Genomic DNA, 15,645 nt, shown 5'->3' with positions numbered 1-15,645 from the left:
GCTTCTAATGTAACTTTTTTTTTTTTTGTCTTTTTAGGGCTGCACCCATGGCATGTGGAGGTTCCCAGGCTAGGGGTCAAATCAGAGCTGTAGTTGCCGGCCACAGCCATGCCAGATCCAAGACGTGTCTGCAACCTACACCACAGCTCACGGCAACACCGAATCCTTAACCCACTGAGCTAGGCCAGGGATCAAACCCACGTCCTCATTGGTACTAGTCAGATTCATTTCTGCTGCGCCATGACGGGACCTTCCCACTTAACATTTTTGAAAAATAGATATGCGATTCCTTACCCTCAAATAAGCATTGCTCTCTGGAAAGATGGAGCATGGGCATCATTACCGATGGCAGCACCTTGGGCATCCCATCAGATAACCCTCAGAAACAGTCAGGCTCCCGGCTGAGAGTTGTCATTATAGGGATTTTGGTGGCTATGTTCTGGTTTGAGTCAAGGAATCGTGTACAAGGAGAAAATGTATTGGGTGTGCGATTTTCCAGCTTTGGGGCACAATAATAACATCTCTTTTTTCTTTGTGGGATAAATAATTAAATTGATTAGTTGTCACTGGGTTCAGGAAAGTTAAATAAATGCCCACTACAGTCCTGGGGAAGGCTCTCTGTTTTATGGAGCAGATTAGCCTGTAAGTTACAGTTGCCGTCTTCACACAGTAGGGTAGCCATTATAAGACATCAAATACAAGATGTGAATTTAAAAAAAAAAAAGGGTTATGAGGCCTCTATATTTATTAGTATGCTCTGAGTACTATGACAAGACAACATGGTAAGGTGCCCGGAGGTAGTCTGGCTACTGCATACAGTGTTGTCCGGATGATAAAATTCTGTGTAGTCAGCAGCAGCAGTTTATTTATCGACGGCCAAACCTATGCAGGACTTGCTAGAGAGTTTAGAGGTGAGGTGAGCATTGGGGGTGGAGGCTGAGTCCAAAGTTCCATGGTGCAAGGGTCTTTCCTCAAAATGTGGGTCCTTAACAACCGCTGTGTATTGGAGTGCATAGTGTAGGAGTTCCCCTCCTGGCTCAGCGGAAACAACTCTGACTAGGATCCATGAGGACGCAGGTTCGATCCCTGGCCTCGCTCAGTGGGTTAAGGATCCCACTGTGTGTTGCCATGTGCTGTGAGGTAGGTCGAAGACGTAGCTTGGATCCTCTGTGGCTGTGGCTGTGGTGTAGGCTACAGCTCCAACTGGACCCCTAGCCTGGAAACCTCCGAATGCCGCAGGTGCGGCCCTAAAACAGACAAGCAAACAAAAAAACACTTAAAGTGCATGGTGTAGGTTTCAAAGAGTAATGACCCCATTTTCTTTATATTATTATATACATATGATATCATTAAATTAGCGTTTGTTCAGAGACTACATTTCCGTTAGTTAATAACAATAAACTTTCCAAAGACCTTTGAATCTGAGAATAACACAGAAACCTTGGGTGACATGGGATTTAAAAAAAAGGTGAGTCCGTCTAGAATATTAATCAAGTGTCTGCTATATGACACAGCAAGAAAGACAATCTGAATTAACATTTTAAGTCAAATTTTGACATAAGCTGCAGCATTTGTAGAACAACTAAATTACAAATAACATTTAACAGTACTAGTTAGAGCGGTGAGAGATTATATCAAGATTACTGTCATACACTTTTAACTCATCTAGTTTAATGAGAGAAATCAAATATTTCACTGAAAAAATTCTTCAAAATAACTGAGTCTCCTTCTGAGTTCTTATTTCCTTGAAAAGAACCAATCCCATCAAGGCCTGGTGGTAACTTTTCCTTTTCAGAGTTTATACAGATCCAGTCAAGTGGCTGCAAGGGTAGGTTCAGAAGAAACCCACTAGGGTTTCTTGAACTGGGATGGCCACAGCTGACCCGTAGACATCATTTGAGAACGTCCTGCCAGGGCCAGGATTCCTAGGGACTGAGTCCTCGAAGGTAGGGCTCAATTTTCCTGTCTCAGACCTTTTCACTTGATATTTTTTTTCATCTGGAGGGATTTCACCTAGATTTTCTCATGGCCTCATAGCCAGCTTGTTCTTTGTTTTGTTTTGTTTTTAGGGCCGCACCTGAAGCACATGGAGGCTCCCAGGCTAGGGGTCAAATAGGAGCTGTAGCTTCCAGCTTATACCACAGTCACAGCCATGCCAGATCCGAGCCACATCTTCGACCTACACCACAGCTCACGGCAACACCGGATCCTTAGCCCACTGATCAAGGCCAGGGATCAAATCCGAGTCCTCATGGATACTAGTGGGGTTCATTACCACAGAGCCATGTGGGGAACTCCCATAGCCCCCTTATTCTGCCACCCAGATCTCAAGTCAGATGTCACCGGCTTTGGGAGACATCCTATCTCAAGTGCCTCCCACCAACTCACTCTCATTATATTATTTCTTCATGATATTTCTCTAAAATTACTTTGTTTATTGTCTTCTTCCTTCCCATTAAAACAGAAGCTTCCTTCCCATTAAAACAGAAGGAGCTATGGTGTTCACTTTTTTTTTTTATAAGGGCCAAACCATAGATATTTGAAAATTTGAAGGCTCTACAGTTTCTGTCACAACTATTCAACTCTGCCACTGTCGGACAATATATGAAAGCCACCACGGACAATATATAAATATATGCACATGGCTGTGTTCTAATAAAACTTTATTTACAAAAAAAAACAGGCAACTGGCCAGAGTTGGCCTGTGGGTATAGTCAGCGAACACTTGCTCTAGAATACTGTACTGGAACAGAGCACTCAGTAAATATTTTTCAGTGAATAAACATGAATCTCTTTTTACCTGGAATGATTGTCTACTTGTTAGCATATAGCAGCCAAGTGAGCAATATATATATTATATGTATATATTGATTTGTCATAAATGCTTGGCCCTGATAACACTGAGTAAAAAGTGCACTAAATTTATTGAAGGTAATTGAGGTGCGCCAGTGTGGCTTCGTCTGGTCTTACTCTTCGACTTATTATTTTTCATTTCTAAATGTATAGAGTTGCACTGCACCTCACAAGCCTTCATGCCTTGTAGTTGCCCAGCTTCGAGACCAAAAAAAAAAAAAAAAATGCTGGGAAACAGCAACAAAGACATCTTATCAAGTAGGCAGTCTTAGAAGTCTGACACATAAGGTCCTGAAGCAATACCCCACCATGTACAGGAGCCAACAAGCCAAACACAGCAACAATCTTTACTATTCAGGGGAGAAGGAGGCTACCTTTTACAGGGGGAATTGGTGTCAGGTTGGCTCATCAGTTACCAGGGCAACCAGCAGGGGGCAAGCACATAGGCTGTTACTGATTAAGCCTTGTAATTAAGAGGATTGGATAATCCTGTGAGTGAAGCAGGGCCCGGTCCAGCAGGGGATGTTCAGAGATCGAGAGAACAACCCTTTGGAGTGGCCTGACCGCACACGTAGGTACAGAGCTCTCTTTACACAAGGCAGAGTATCCGGCCAGGGCAAGAATGGGATTTCCAGAGGCTGTTTCTATTGTTAGCCTAAAAATACAAATACTCTGGAGAAAAGCAGATTGACTTAAAGTCACAATAAATTATATGTAATCCAAGAGAATAAATAATAAAAAGGTGACACATAACAGAAAGTTGATGGCTTATTAAATGATTTTTATTGATAAATAATTGGGAATTCATGTTTTAGCTGGTATGAATGGTAAAGTACTATCCCAGTTTTCTGTGTTTATACAGGTAGAACCACTTCCTTTTTCCATTTAATGAACTAATCAGTGGGGGAAAAACCTTTTTTTACTTGCTGTCTCCTTTGTTCCTTTATTGTAGTGACAAGCCATAAAATAATATTTTAAGAAATAGATAACATATCAGTGACTTCTTAGGCCTTCTGGTTTGATAGTTGTTTTTAGATGATAAACATAAAATAATGATTATGGTAGTGGGAAGTATAAAGATAAGTCAAAATTTAAGAGTTCTACCTGTGGAGTTCCCTGGTGGCAAAGCGGGTTAAGGATCTAGTGCAATGGCTTGTGTCTCAGCTATGGCACAGGTTCAGTCCCTGACCTGGGACCTTCTGTATGCCGTGGGTGCAGGAAAAAATAAAAAAATAAATAAAAATAAAAGAGTTCCATGTGTTAACTTGGTATACTTTGCAAGGTGTAGATGCCACCAATGGATCAATGGTACAGTCCCTGCAAGCAGACAGCAGAATGCTTAGAAACTGGTGGTCACACTTTTTTCCACTTAATGTTGTTAGAAAAATAGACTAAAGCTTTCTCTAATGATGGACTTGGGTTTTCAAAACCTGGTCCACAGCCCACCTGACAGCATCAGCATCGTTTGTGATGCTTGTTAAAAATTTGCATTCCTGGTCTGCACCTGAGAACAACCAGATGCGCCCCAGGTCCCTGTAGTTGATTAAATCTTCAGGTGTGATTTACATATAATAATGTATGAGAATAACAATCTACATTGAGAATTCACATTTTGCCATGTCAGGTTAATGACACAGTGAAATTGACATCCAGTATTTTTACAGTTCAATATCCAAAGAATGTGGATGCTACTTGTACAGCTTTCAAAATATAACCTGTAAAGAAATCTGGAAAATGAAGGGAAACTATGAAAAGATACAATCATTCCATAACACTGCTATGGGGTGGCAGTGGGGGAAAAAAAAACTAGTATTTGATGAATATTTGGGTGAATTTCCTTTCCGCACACATTCTTAGTGCTTTAAAAAGAGGAAAGGTCATGTAACACACATCTACTTTTTCACATCTTTCACTTAGGTGACAAAAAATTTTGAAAAATTAAAAACCTAGGATTTGGAGTTCCCGTCGTGGCGCAGTGGTTAACGAATCTGACTAGGAACCATGAGGTTGCGGGTTCGGTCCCTGCCCTTGCTCAGTGGGTTAACGATCCGGCGTTGCCGTGAGCTGTGGTGTAGATTGCAGACGCGGCTCGGATCCCGCGTTGCTGTGGCTCTGGCATAGGCCGGTGGCTACAGCTCCGATTCAACCCCTAGCCTGGGAACCTCCATATGCCGCGGGAGCGGCCCAAGAAATAGCAACAACAACAACAAAAAAAGACAAAAGACAAAAAAAAAAAAAAAACCCTAGGATTTAAGATCCCTTACTTTCTGTTGACAGTTAAGTGTTAAACTAACCATTGGTGGCTTCAGCTGAGAAGCTCAAGGAATAAGATCATCCTCTGGAGGTGGAGTCGTGTGAGCAAAGGAATTTCTTGATCAGACATCGACTCCCAACCTCATCCCCAAAGGAGCTGGGCTGACCGCTGCATCTAACACCACACCCCACCAACCTGCAGCAGCAGGAGCCAGTCTCCCTTTAATGGGTACTAGAAAACTACGGAACCAACTAAGACGAGGGCAGTGCCCTGGCGCTCGGCAGCTCCTTCCTCGCCCAGCTCCGCGGAGGAGGCGGTGGACAGAGGCCGGTGATGGGTGGGTTCTCCCCCAGGCTCTTCGAACGTTGAGCGGCCGAGAGCCGCGGGCACCGGCTGGGCCTGCAAATCGCCGCCCGCCCGGCAGGGGGCGCCGCGGGAGCAGCCAGGCGCCCCGGAGGGTCGCGCGAGGCCGCCCGGGGCAGCCGCCTCCCCTGCGCGCCCCTCCCCCGCCGCCCCGCTCGCGCTGCGGCCGCCGAGGCCCCGGCGAGGGGAGGGGGCGGGGGCCGCGGGCGCCCGAAACGGCCCTGCGGCTCCGAGCGCCGCGCGGGAGCGGCGCGAGCTCGAGGGGGCGGGGAGGCGCGGGCGGCGGACGTGCGCGCGCCGGGCGTGGGTGTGGGTAAGAGGAGCGGGCGCGGCGGGAGCGCGGGGCAGAGGGACGCCGGCTACCCTGGACAGCGCGTCGCCGGCCGCCGGGGTCTCCGCGCCGCGGATCATGGTGAGTGGGGGCCGCGCGCTGCCACCGCGGCCGCCGCTCGCTCTTTCTTTCTCTCCGCGACCAACGCGCCGGGCGGGAAGGGGCCGAGCGGGCGGCGGCGCGGGAGCTGCGGGTTCGACCGCTGGAACCCGTCCGTCGCTGCCGGCGGTTCGGGCCGGGCCGCGTGGGCCTGGGGAGGGGGCGGCGAACGTTTGGGCGCGGGGCTCTCGGGCAGGACCGGCGCCCGCGGGTCTCGGGCACTTGGACCGAGTCGGCGGTCCCGCCGGGCACCTCGAGGCGCCGGCTCGCGTCCAGCCCCCTGTTGCATGCACGAGGCCGGCCGGCACCGGGATGCCCGCCAAACCGCCCGCTCCTCCCGCCGTGGCCATTGCCGCCCTCCCGCAGCCGCGTTCCCCGCACTCGCTCCCCCCCGCCGCCCCCCGCTCCCCTCGCGCGGGACCGACCCCGCCTCGGGAAATTCTGGCTGTGGGGCTCTAACGGTTGAATTCCTGCCTCCCCTGTGCTGCAATGCCGGGGGTGTGTCTGTGCGCCCCGGGTCTGCACGGTGGTGCCAGGGAGTGGGTTTCCATCTGTGTACTGGGATGGAGGGGCCGGCCTCTGCTGTGTTTTTTTTCCAGCAACTCCGGTCTCTCCCGGTTTCCCAGGCTCCGACTCCGCTCTGAATTCATAACGCTTTCTGCTGGGCATTAAGCTCTGTTCCCAAAGAGAGAGGGGGGTGTGTGTGTCCCCGTGTGTCCGTCTCCCATGAGCTGCTTGAGTGTTGGCAGCAGAGCTTGGTTCTGTGACTACAAAAAAAAAAAAAAAAAGTGTGTGCCAAGCTCAAGGGACCAATCAGTGGTAGGCAAACCGTGAAGTCTCATTTGTCCTCAGTGGTCCATATTCTATCTTTGCTTCTCTCCTCCCTCCCATATGGTCTCCTCTCCACTTAAGGGCTTGTTAAAATATGCGAATCTGCCTTTTCCAGACTCCAGCTGACACCAATCAGTCCTAGATTTTACCCTCTCCACGCGTTCAGCACCGCTCTCTGCCTGATTATGCCTTCTCTGGCTACTCTTCCTAAAATTCCCGTGTTTCCTTCTGTGCCCAGCCTAGTTCATATTACCCTTGTCTGCCTAATTTTTTTTCTTTATTATTTAACTAGTTTATTGAGCTTACTGAACATATTCCTCGCCAGGAATATGTAAGTTTCCCCACCAGAATGTAAATTTCCCCACTATAATGTAAGTTTCGGTAGCGCAGACATGTTTGTCAGTTTTGTTCACTGCTGTATTTCTTACATAGCAGTGCCTGGCACATAGCAGGTGCTCAATACTTTTTAAAAAAAAAAAAAAAACCTCAGTAGAGCAGCAAATGAGAAACAGCGGTGCAACTACAGGATAATTTATCCAATTAACAGTTGTGATAATGAAAACCTCAGGTGAAGCTGAGAGGAGGGATGCTCTTAGGAGGGACTCAGTTTGGTAGCCATCTCTGATGCCTGGGTCTGTCACTTCCTGTCCTTGACTCTCTGACACCTGGGTGGATGGACACAGCATTTTTCAGGCTAACTGCCTGTGTCCTTCAGAGCCTGAACCTTTATTCCAAATGATTGTGGATTGTAACGAGTGAGGGAACAAGTCCAAGGTTATCTCCGAAACTGGATGGAGGAGTCGTGGGGATTAACCTAAAAGAGTCGAAATAAGGGCAAGCTCTTATAAGCCACTCTGTGCAATCGTAGTGCCACCTTCAGAAAAGCATTTTTCAGAAACTTTGGGTCTTCAGAGGAGATCTTTTTAAATGTCCAAATTCAAGTCGTCTTACTTAAAAAATGTAGAGTATGAAGGTTCAGGGGCTATAATCCATAAATTAGTGGTTCAATTCAGAAACACCTGTCTGGATCCAAGTCCAATACAAACAGCTTCTCATGATGTCTGCTAATTAGTCTTATTCCAAGCCAGAGTTTTAAAAATTTTTATTTATTTATTTGTTTATTTTTGTCTTTTGTCTTTTTACGGCCGCACCCATGGCACATGGAGGTTCCCAGGCTAGGGGTTGAATCGGAGCTACAGCTGCAGGCCTACACCACAGCCGTAGCACGCCAGATCCCAGCTGTGTCTTTGACCTACACCGCAGCTCCCGGCAATGCCGGATCCTTAACCCACTGAGTGAGGCCATGGATCGAACCCACAACCTCATGGTTCCTAGTCAGATTCATTTCCACTGCGCCATGACAGGAACTCCCCAAACCAGAGGTTTTTTTTTTTTTTTTTAAATCTTTTGTTTTTCCGTTTTCATAGTATAACTTTATGGCAATCCTTTGATTGAAGCTTGGGGAGGTGTGTTTTTGTAATCTGAGCCAGACTGCACACTGCTTAATAAAATTCACCTGGGAAAATTTCTGAAAATGGTGTGTTTATAGCCATCACTGAACAGGTCCTGTGGTTCTGTGTTTACTGTCTTGTGCAGATAGGTTGTAAAAATTAAAGGTAAAAAGGGAGAGTACGTTTGTCTTTGAAATGAAAAGCAGTGGGCCAGCCAAATGTAAATGAGAGACCCCTCATTGTTACCCAGGATTACGTTTGTAGGAGAGTTTGCTGTGTTATGACTTGGTCAAAATATCAAGCCTTTTTTCTTTCTGTTTTTCAAAAGCTTAGTATTATCAAGGAGTATGAAATCCATTTTAAATGGATCCTGTGAGGTAACTTTAATTTTTGGTTCTGGAACAAAAGGCTGCGAAATAATCCAGCTCCCTTCGGTTGAGGTGTAATTGATTCCGTCAGAACATTTTAATCAGTTGGGGAGGTTCAGGTGCTTTCCTGGTCCGTAAGGGTGTGTAAAATTGTTAAGTGGATCCAAGCATGTGTCTGAAGGCAGAGCCTGCTTTTCAGAGGTGTGCCCAGGATCACCCGGTGGGACAGTCGGGTGTGCTGTACCTTGTAACTTGTCCGTTTGGGTGATAGGCGGAGATGTTGCCTGAAGGCAAGAAGTTGCACCGGAAGCTTCTTTTTTAGGCTCCACGTGGGCAGAGTATGTCGCCATCAGTAGCTCCTCATAATTCTCGTTACAAATTTGTACATGCAGTTTGTATTTTCTTAATCATATTAGAACATTGCTGGTATTTCAAGGACTCTGCCAGTGAACCCTTGTACTAAATTGTTAAATTGTAAATGATTAGATGTAAACTAACAGTTTAGTAATCGCAGAGTGTAAATGGGTTGGATGTTGATGTGGCAATTTGGAGCCCTAAGTGTGGAATCAGTCCTGGGTTTGAAACCCAGCACCAGCATTTAACTGTGACCTTGGGCAGATCAACTTCTTTAGACCTCCGTTTTTCCTCCTGTAAAAGAAGATGATAATGTTATTTCCTAAGGTTGCTCTGAGGAACAAATACGATAACGTGCTTAATGCGGCCAGCTTAGTGCTTTGAGTGTTCAGTAAATATTAACTCTTACAGTGACGTGTGTTCTCTCTCCCATGTCTGTTTGCAGTTGAGATGCCTCTAAATGATGTCTGTGATTCTCCTCGGTGTTTTCCTCCCCTTCTGGGATCCTAAAATGTATCCAAAATTGCCCTATAAAGCAAATAGCACTTTCCAGGAGAACTACAGGGCAAGCCACATACGTAGTTTTAAATTTTCTAGCAGTCACTTAGTAAAGAGACAGGTGAAATTAATTTCAGAGGTATTTTTAACCCAGTTAATAATGCAAATAATATTTCAACGTGTAGTAAATGTAAAAAGTTTTGTATTTTTCCGAAGACATCTTCACAATCTGGTGTGTGTTTCATGCTTACGGCACATTTGATTCAGACTGGCCACAATTTCTCAAAAGGCACGTGTACTTTGAGGCTACTGTGCTAGACAGAAGAGCTCTAGGTAATCCACATCTTCCAAATGCACCTTTTCTCTCCGAGCCCTTTCCGCTCGTGAGAACCTCATTGGCACCTTAAACCTAGCATCACCAAGAGAGAGCGAGCTGCTCATCTTTCAGGCTCCCCTCTCTGCTCTCTTGCAGCTAGTAATTCCACCAGCTCTCAGGTCTACTGTGTCTGAAATCTGATTCTTACTTTCCTTTTTCCTTTATACTATTGTCTAATATTCTCATATTTACTCGAAAGTACCTTTAACTCTCTCCTCCTCTCCAGCTCCCTTTCTTGCCTCTCTTCTTTTCTCTCTTTTGTGGTCTCTTTGTTTTTAAACTTCCTTACTGGAAGCTTCTTTTCACCATCGTTTTCACTTAGTAGCTTAATGTGGGGGGCTCTGGTCCTGATGCTTCCTCCCCAGCCTCTGCTTCCCCTTCTCCTCCCCTGTGAGCCCCCTCCCCGCATTCTCGCCATTCTTTCGTCAGCTCTGCTTCATACCAGGTTGTGTCACAAGTCTGACACCTCTCCTTCATCAAATACCCAGAGAGATGGACTTACCCTGATGATCCGATACTAAACTGATCCACCCAAGAAGCACAAGGGAGGAGAAAAATAAGCCATGGAAAGGAAAAGGAAATTATTTTTGAGCTTTGTCTACTCCCTCTTAACTGTCAGTGGACCTGAGAAAGAGCACAGCAGCAATAGCAGCAACCACCACAACCACCTGCATTACTCGGTGCCTGGGAGGGACAGGGCTCTTTCCTCCGTGCCTGGTGAACGAAGGCCCAGAGCCCAGGAACCGGCTTGGTTAGGGACAAGCTCTGTTCCCTTGATCAAGTCACTTGAGGACACTTGGTTACTCATGCGCAAAGTGGGTACTCTCTTTTTCATAGGCTCGTTGTGTCAGAATCGAAGGGGGCCTTTCCCGGGCTGCTCTCTCTGCTGGGTCTTTCCCCCGAGAACTGTGTGGCCGTCCCCCTAGCACCCTCCTGACTGGACTCACCCGAGCCGCTGTACTTGACACTGGAACCCGCCCGGCCGTGCTCATTCTCCTCTTACGCCGTTCTTTTCCTTCCATAAAACTAGCTGACACTTTGCTCATTTATGTAGCCTCAGCACCTTCCAATAATTATTTCTGTGTTTTGTGGTCGCTTCCTACCTGAACACAAGCAGGTTTGTATTTGCATTGCTCCATAGTGTGTCTCAGGCACCAAGACTAACACCTGACGTGCAGTAAATGCTGAGCAATAGTCAATAAGGTGAAGGCCAGTTCTGCTGAGTCCCACACGGTCCCTTCAAAGAACAGTCTCTCTGAATGCATTCTTTAAAATGTTCACAATTCAGTTTTTCGGTAGTAAGAGATGCTTCACCAATGCGCATGTCTTTGGAAGCTCTTAGTAAGTGATGTGTCTGGATTCCTACAGCTGTACTTACAGTTGACAATTGTTATATTTATGGAAGGGGCCAGGTTAGGTCATTATTTTTAAATAATGAAACCTATCATTTCATAAGTCCTTATTGAGATCAAAATGTGTATGCATTTCTAGAATTATATTGGCATTTCATAATTGTAGATCAGGCCATGTTATGTTGTTTTCACATAATGAAATCTGTAATTAATAGCCTTAACGTTTTTACTGAAATTAAAAATGAGTATTTATCTTAATAGTTATATAAACAAAGCTATAATTCGTTCATTTACTGAATATTTTAGCTTGTCTTTTTTGGCTTTGTGTTATCACTTAAATACACCTCAAGTATAGTAATACTTTATATTTATTAATAACTTAAATTGTTTTGGAGTTCCCATCGTGGCTCAGTGGTTAGTGAACCCAACTAGGAACCATGAGGATGCGGGTTTGATCCCTGGCCTCGCTTAGTGGGTTAATGATCTGTTGTGGCCCTGAACTGTGGTGTAGATCACAGACGTGGCTCAGAGCTGGTGGTGTTGTGGTGTAGGCTGGCAGCTACAGCTCCGATTGGACCCCTAGCCTGGGAACCTCTATATGTCATGGGTGTGGCCCTAGAAAAGACAAAAATAAATAAATTTTTGTCTTTGCATTTTTAAACACATTATTTCTTTCAAAGCTTCACAAGACTTTTGAGAGAGACAAGTGCTGTATCACTATGCTGACTTTAGGGGTGAAAAAATTGAATTTCAAACAAAATAAATGATTTACCCAAGGTCACAAAACCAGGCATAAAACTTCTGATTCCTAAAATCTCACCTTTTCTGCTAATCTATGTAGCTTTATCCAAGAACCAGCGTAAATGTACTCCTCTCGTATAAGTGTGAGGAAGGAATAGCACTCTTTCTCATTGCTCTAGATGAGAATAGAAAAATCAGAATGACTTTGCCGTTAACCTCATGGATCATAAGAATAGATAGATGGGTAGGACTATGTACACACACATACATTTAAATATAATATATAGCTAAAGATTTGTTTCATATACATATGGAAAATGGAGCATAGAGGGAAGTTATTTTCAATAGAGGTGCTCAGGAACGACATGTATACACATCTGAGTTACCCTCCTTCCCAGTGGCATAAAGAGGGGGACGCCCATGTGGTAGACAGTTAAGGAATTTACAAGGGGAGCAGTCTGTCTTTGAGTAGAATGACCACAGTATTAAGACATTGATCACAGGTCAGTGGTAGCTTTGCACATGCATTTTGCTTTCGTAATGAGAGTTCATTTGGGTTTATTTCCAATACTTTAAACATGTAAAGTGTTGATTTTTCTATAAGGCTAAGTAGAATTTGATGAATAGAATCTTTAACACATGTTACGGATACTTGGGGGGGGGGCTTTTTTGGAGGGGCAGCATGAAAAAGTTTATTGACCATTACACTGAAGAGTTAGCTTAAAAATTAACTCAAGGGAGTTCCCATCATGGTGCAGTGGGAACGAACCTGACTGGGAACCATGAGGTTATGGGTTCAATCCCTGGCCTTGCTCAATGGGTTAAGGATCCGGTGTTGCCATGAGCTGTGGTGTAGGTTGCAGACGTGGCTCGGATCCCGCGTGGCTGTGGCTCTGGCGTAGGCCGGTGGCTACAGCTCCGATTAGACCCCTAGCCTGGGAACCTCCATATGCCGCAGATGCGGCCCTGAAAAGACAAAAGCCAAAAAAAAAAAAAGAAAAAAAAAATTAAGCCTTTCAGGAAGAACTCAGAAGGTGTCCATAATGCAAACATCAGTCAGGCCATTTTCTGCTCTCCGGACAGATCGGTTCTGACCAGCTGACCGTCCCCGCCTCCGGGAGCTCCGTGCAGGGTTCTCCAAGGCGCCGTGGGAAGAAAGAGGATGGCTGTTCTCTGACCTTCTCTGCTCCTGTTCCAGATTTCTGCCAGGGAAGCACTCGTTCTCTGGGAGCCAGCAGCTCCCTTGCTTCTCGGAAATGCAGGTGTCGTGACTGTTGGGATGTCAGCCTCGGAGCTGGGCCCGCGGCAGGGTGCTTGGGGCTGGCAGAAAAATACCCAGTGACCACAACTGCTCTTCCAGGCTGTTTCACACCCCTTTCTCCAGAGGCTGGGGAGCCGTTAGTCCTTATTTTCGGGGAAAGCCTAAGCCCCTTTCCTCTGTCCTTTTGTGTCACAAGTCGTTCTGGGGTTTACTGCCTGAAGTCTGTTTCAAAGTCGCCAGTGTAAAGCACACTGGCTTCCCTGTCATGTACGCCACGTTTGTTCATTAACAACAGCGCGGCTGTTACATCGACCCCTTGAACGTCCTGCCCCTACCATTGAAGTGCTGCCGTGTCCCGTTTGTAAATCAGGTTAACTATACTGGAAATCTTTTTCTTCCTACAATTTAAAATAAGTGAAGGCATTCTCCTGTGGCACAGGGGGTTAAGGGTCCCGCACTGTCCCTTCAGTTGCTCGCTGTGGCCTGGGTTCAATCCCTGGCCCAGGAACTTCCACGGGCAGACCAATCATCATCATCATCACAATAATAATAATAATAAATGGAAGCATCCCTGTTGTAATAGATTTCTGAAAAGAAAGCTGATTTTATTGGTGCTTGCTTCGTGAAGGTAGAGCTAATGCCTGCAGCAGTCTTAAGTGCTTGGCGCAAACTTTGTGATTGATGGTTTGCATTCATTCTTCTTTGGACGAAAAGGGAAATGTTCGCTACATTGAATACCCTGTGCTTTAAAGTCGATACCAGGGAGACATGCGAGTACATCGCCTCAGTAAACTTGTGAGTAGCTCTGCCCATTGGCTCACACACTCGGCACATGATCCGCAACAGGCAGCGGGCTAGGCACTGCCCATTGGCACATGATCCACCACAGGCAGTGGGCTAGGCACTGGCGACTTAACTAGAAAAGACAGTCCTGGAGTTCCTGTTGTGGATCCACCGTTGTCTCTGTGAGGATGTGGGTTCGATCCCTGGCCTCTCTCAGTGGTTATGGCTTCAGTCGTTGCCACACACAGCTGCAGCTTCGTTTCAACCCCTAACCTGGGGGAACTTCCATATGCCTCAGGTACAACTGTAAAAAGAAAAAGAAGACAGTCCCTGCTCTAAGAAATCAGCAGTGCAGTGGGAGAATCTCTTGTGTCCTCCCGTGGGAACAGATGAATAGGTCAGGAGTTGAGTCTTCAAGTCACTCAGGCCAGTAACTGTGTCAAATTTTACTATTAAGAATACAGAACACTAAGGTGACTAGTTGTGTTATCACACACACAACATCTACACCCTGCAGCATGGGTAACTTTTGCTTTATCAGGCCAAGAATGTGGTCGGAGCCCGGAGTGCCCGGTAATTGAAAGAGCCAGAGTCATTGGGATTGCTGAAGCTGAGGTCAGGATTGTGTGTGTGACACCGGAGTGCCCAGAAAGACAAGGCACCTCAGCGAGGGGAGACAGCGTCAAGCCAGGTGTCTGAGAGCTAGCGTGGGTAGAAGGAGCGTGAACTTTGCCATCAGGCAGCTGTGTTTAAATGCACGTTCAGGTTCGGTGCAACCACACGTCCTGAGTCAGAATCAGGTGCACACGAATTTAGAATCGTGTGTCTAGGGACACAAAAGAATGAAGGGTTGACTTTCTAACAAGAATGTTTAGTGTGTGGTCGTGAAGGAGTTGGAATTAGCACTGGATCTTGAAGAGGCTGGGTTTTGATATGTAGGAGAAAGGAGAAAGGTAGAATCGAGCAGAACCTTCATTTAGGGAAATAACCTGGTAAGGACCCAGAGGCAGTAATGAAGATATCAGAGAAAATGAGTGCAGCTTATGGCCAAGGCCCCGTCTTTGCGGAGCCTGGCAAAGAAGAGATGCTCAATAAAGATGTGAGTTTTTGAGGGCTGAGGACCAACAGGATTATGGGCTGGATTAAGGCCAACTTTGAAGAGTCTTGAATCTGAACTAGGAAGTTTCTTCTAGATTTTGTAAATCAGGTTTTTAACGTGGAGGGTCAAACGATGAAAGCACTAGTTAGGAAGATTAATCAGGTTTCCATTATATCTGGGGTTGGGAGAGGCTGAACTAATATATTCTTCTCATTTTCATGGTGTCACCTTCTGAAAACTTTTACTACACCCTCCTGGGGTCAATTCTCTACTCCATTTATCTCGTCTATGGAAGTATAGTAACACATAGTGAAGATGGCATCAAACAAGGTGATATGTAAAGTCTCTCATAATATACAAGCCAGCGCATAGTAGGTGCTCAGAACTGGTGGCCATTACCTGCAGAAACTTCATCATGTTTATCTTTAGAAACCCAACTTTTTTCTGTATGCTTCGGATAGAGTTTTTTTTCCCACTATACAGCAAGGGGGTCAGGTTATCCTTACATGTATACATTACAATTACATTTTTCCCCCAGCCTTTCTTCTGTTGCAACATGAGCGGATAGAGATTTTTTAAAAATCTGACTTGATTGATCTATATGTATTTACATTTAAAATTTTTTCATATT

The 15,645-nt window shown here is 45.8% G+C and overlaps 2 protein-coding genes across 2 annotated transcripts in view; one reads left to right on the top strand and one right to left on the bottom strand.

The window, feature by feature from the left end:
- Positions 1 to 5,338: 5,338 nt before the first annotated feature.
- LOC125135688 (translation initiation factor IF-2-like) lies at positions 5,339 to 5,881 on the bottom strand. Its single transcript, XM_047796042.1, has one exon. It carries the CDS (start codon positions 5,879 to 5,881, stop codon positions 5,339 to 5,341), a length of 543 nt encoding a protein of 180 aa, XP_047651998.1.
- ELOVL2 (ELOVL fatty acid elongase 2) overlaps positions 5,769 to 15,645 on the top strand; it is a 76,835-nt gene continuing 66,958 nt past the window's right edge. The window contains exon 1 of the mRNA XM_047797132.1: positions 5,769 to 5,882. Within this exon, the coding sequence (XP_047653088.1) occupies positions 5,880 to 5,882 (3 nt within the window). The 5' untranslated portion in view covers positions 5,769 to 5,879. The remainder of the gene's footprint in view (positions 5,883 to 15,645) is intronic.

Source organism: Phacochoerus africanus, chromosome 9, assembly GCF_016906955.1.
Source record: "Phacochoerus africanus isolate WHEZ1 chromosome 9, ROS_Pafr_v1, whole genome shotgun sequence".
NCBI classification, from domain to species: Eukaryota; Metazoa; Chordata; class Mammalia; order Artiodactyla; family Suidae; genus Phacochoerus; species Phacochoerus africanus.
This window is presented reverse-complemented; position numbering and strand designations above follow the sequence as displayed.

Excerpts from the sequence above, each read along its gene's own strand:
- LOC125135688 (XM_047796042.1), bottom strand. The coding sequence starts at position 5,881 with ATGATCCGCGGCGCGGAGACCCCGGCGGCCGGCGACGCGCTGTCCAGG.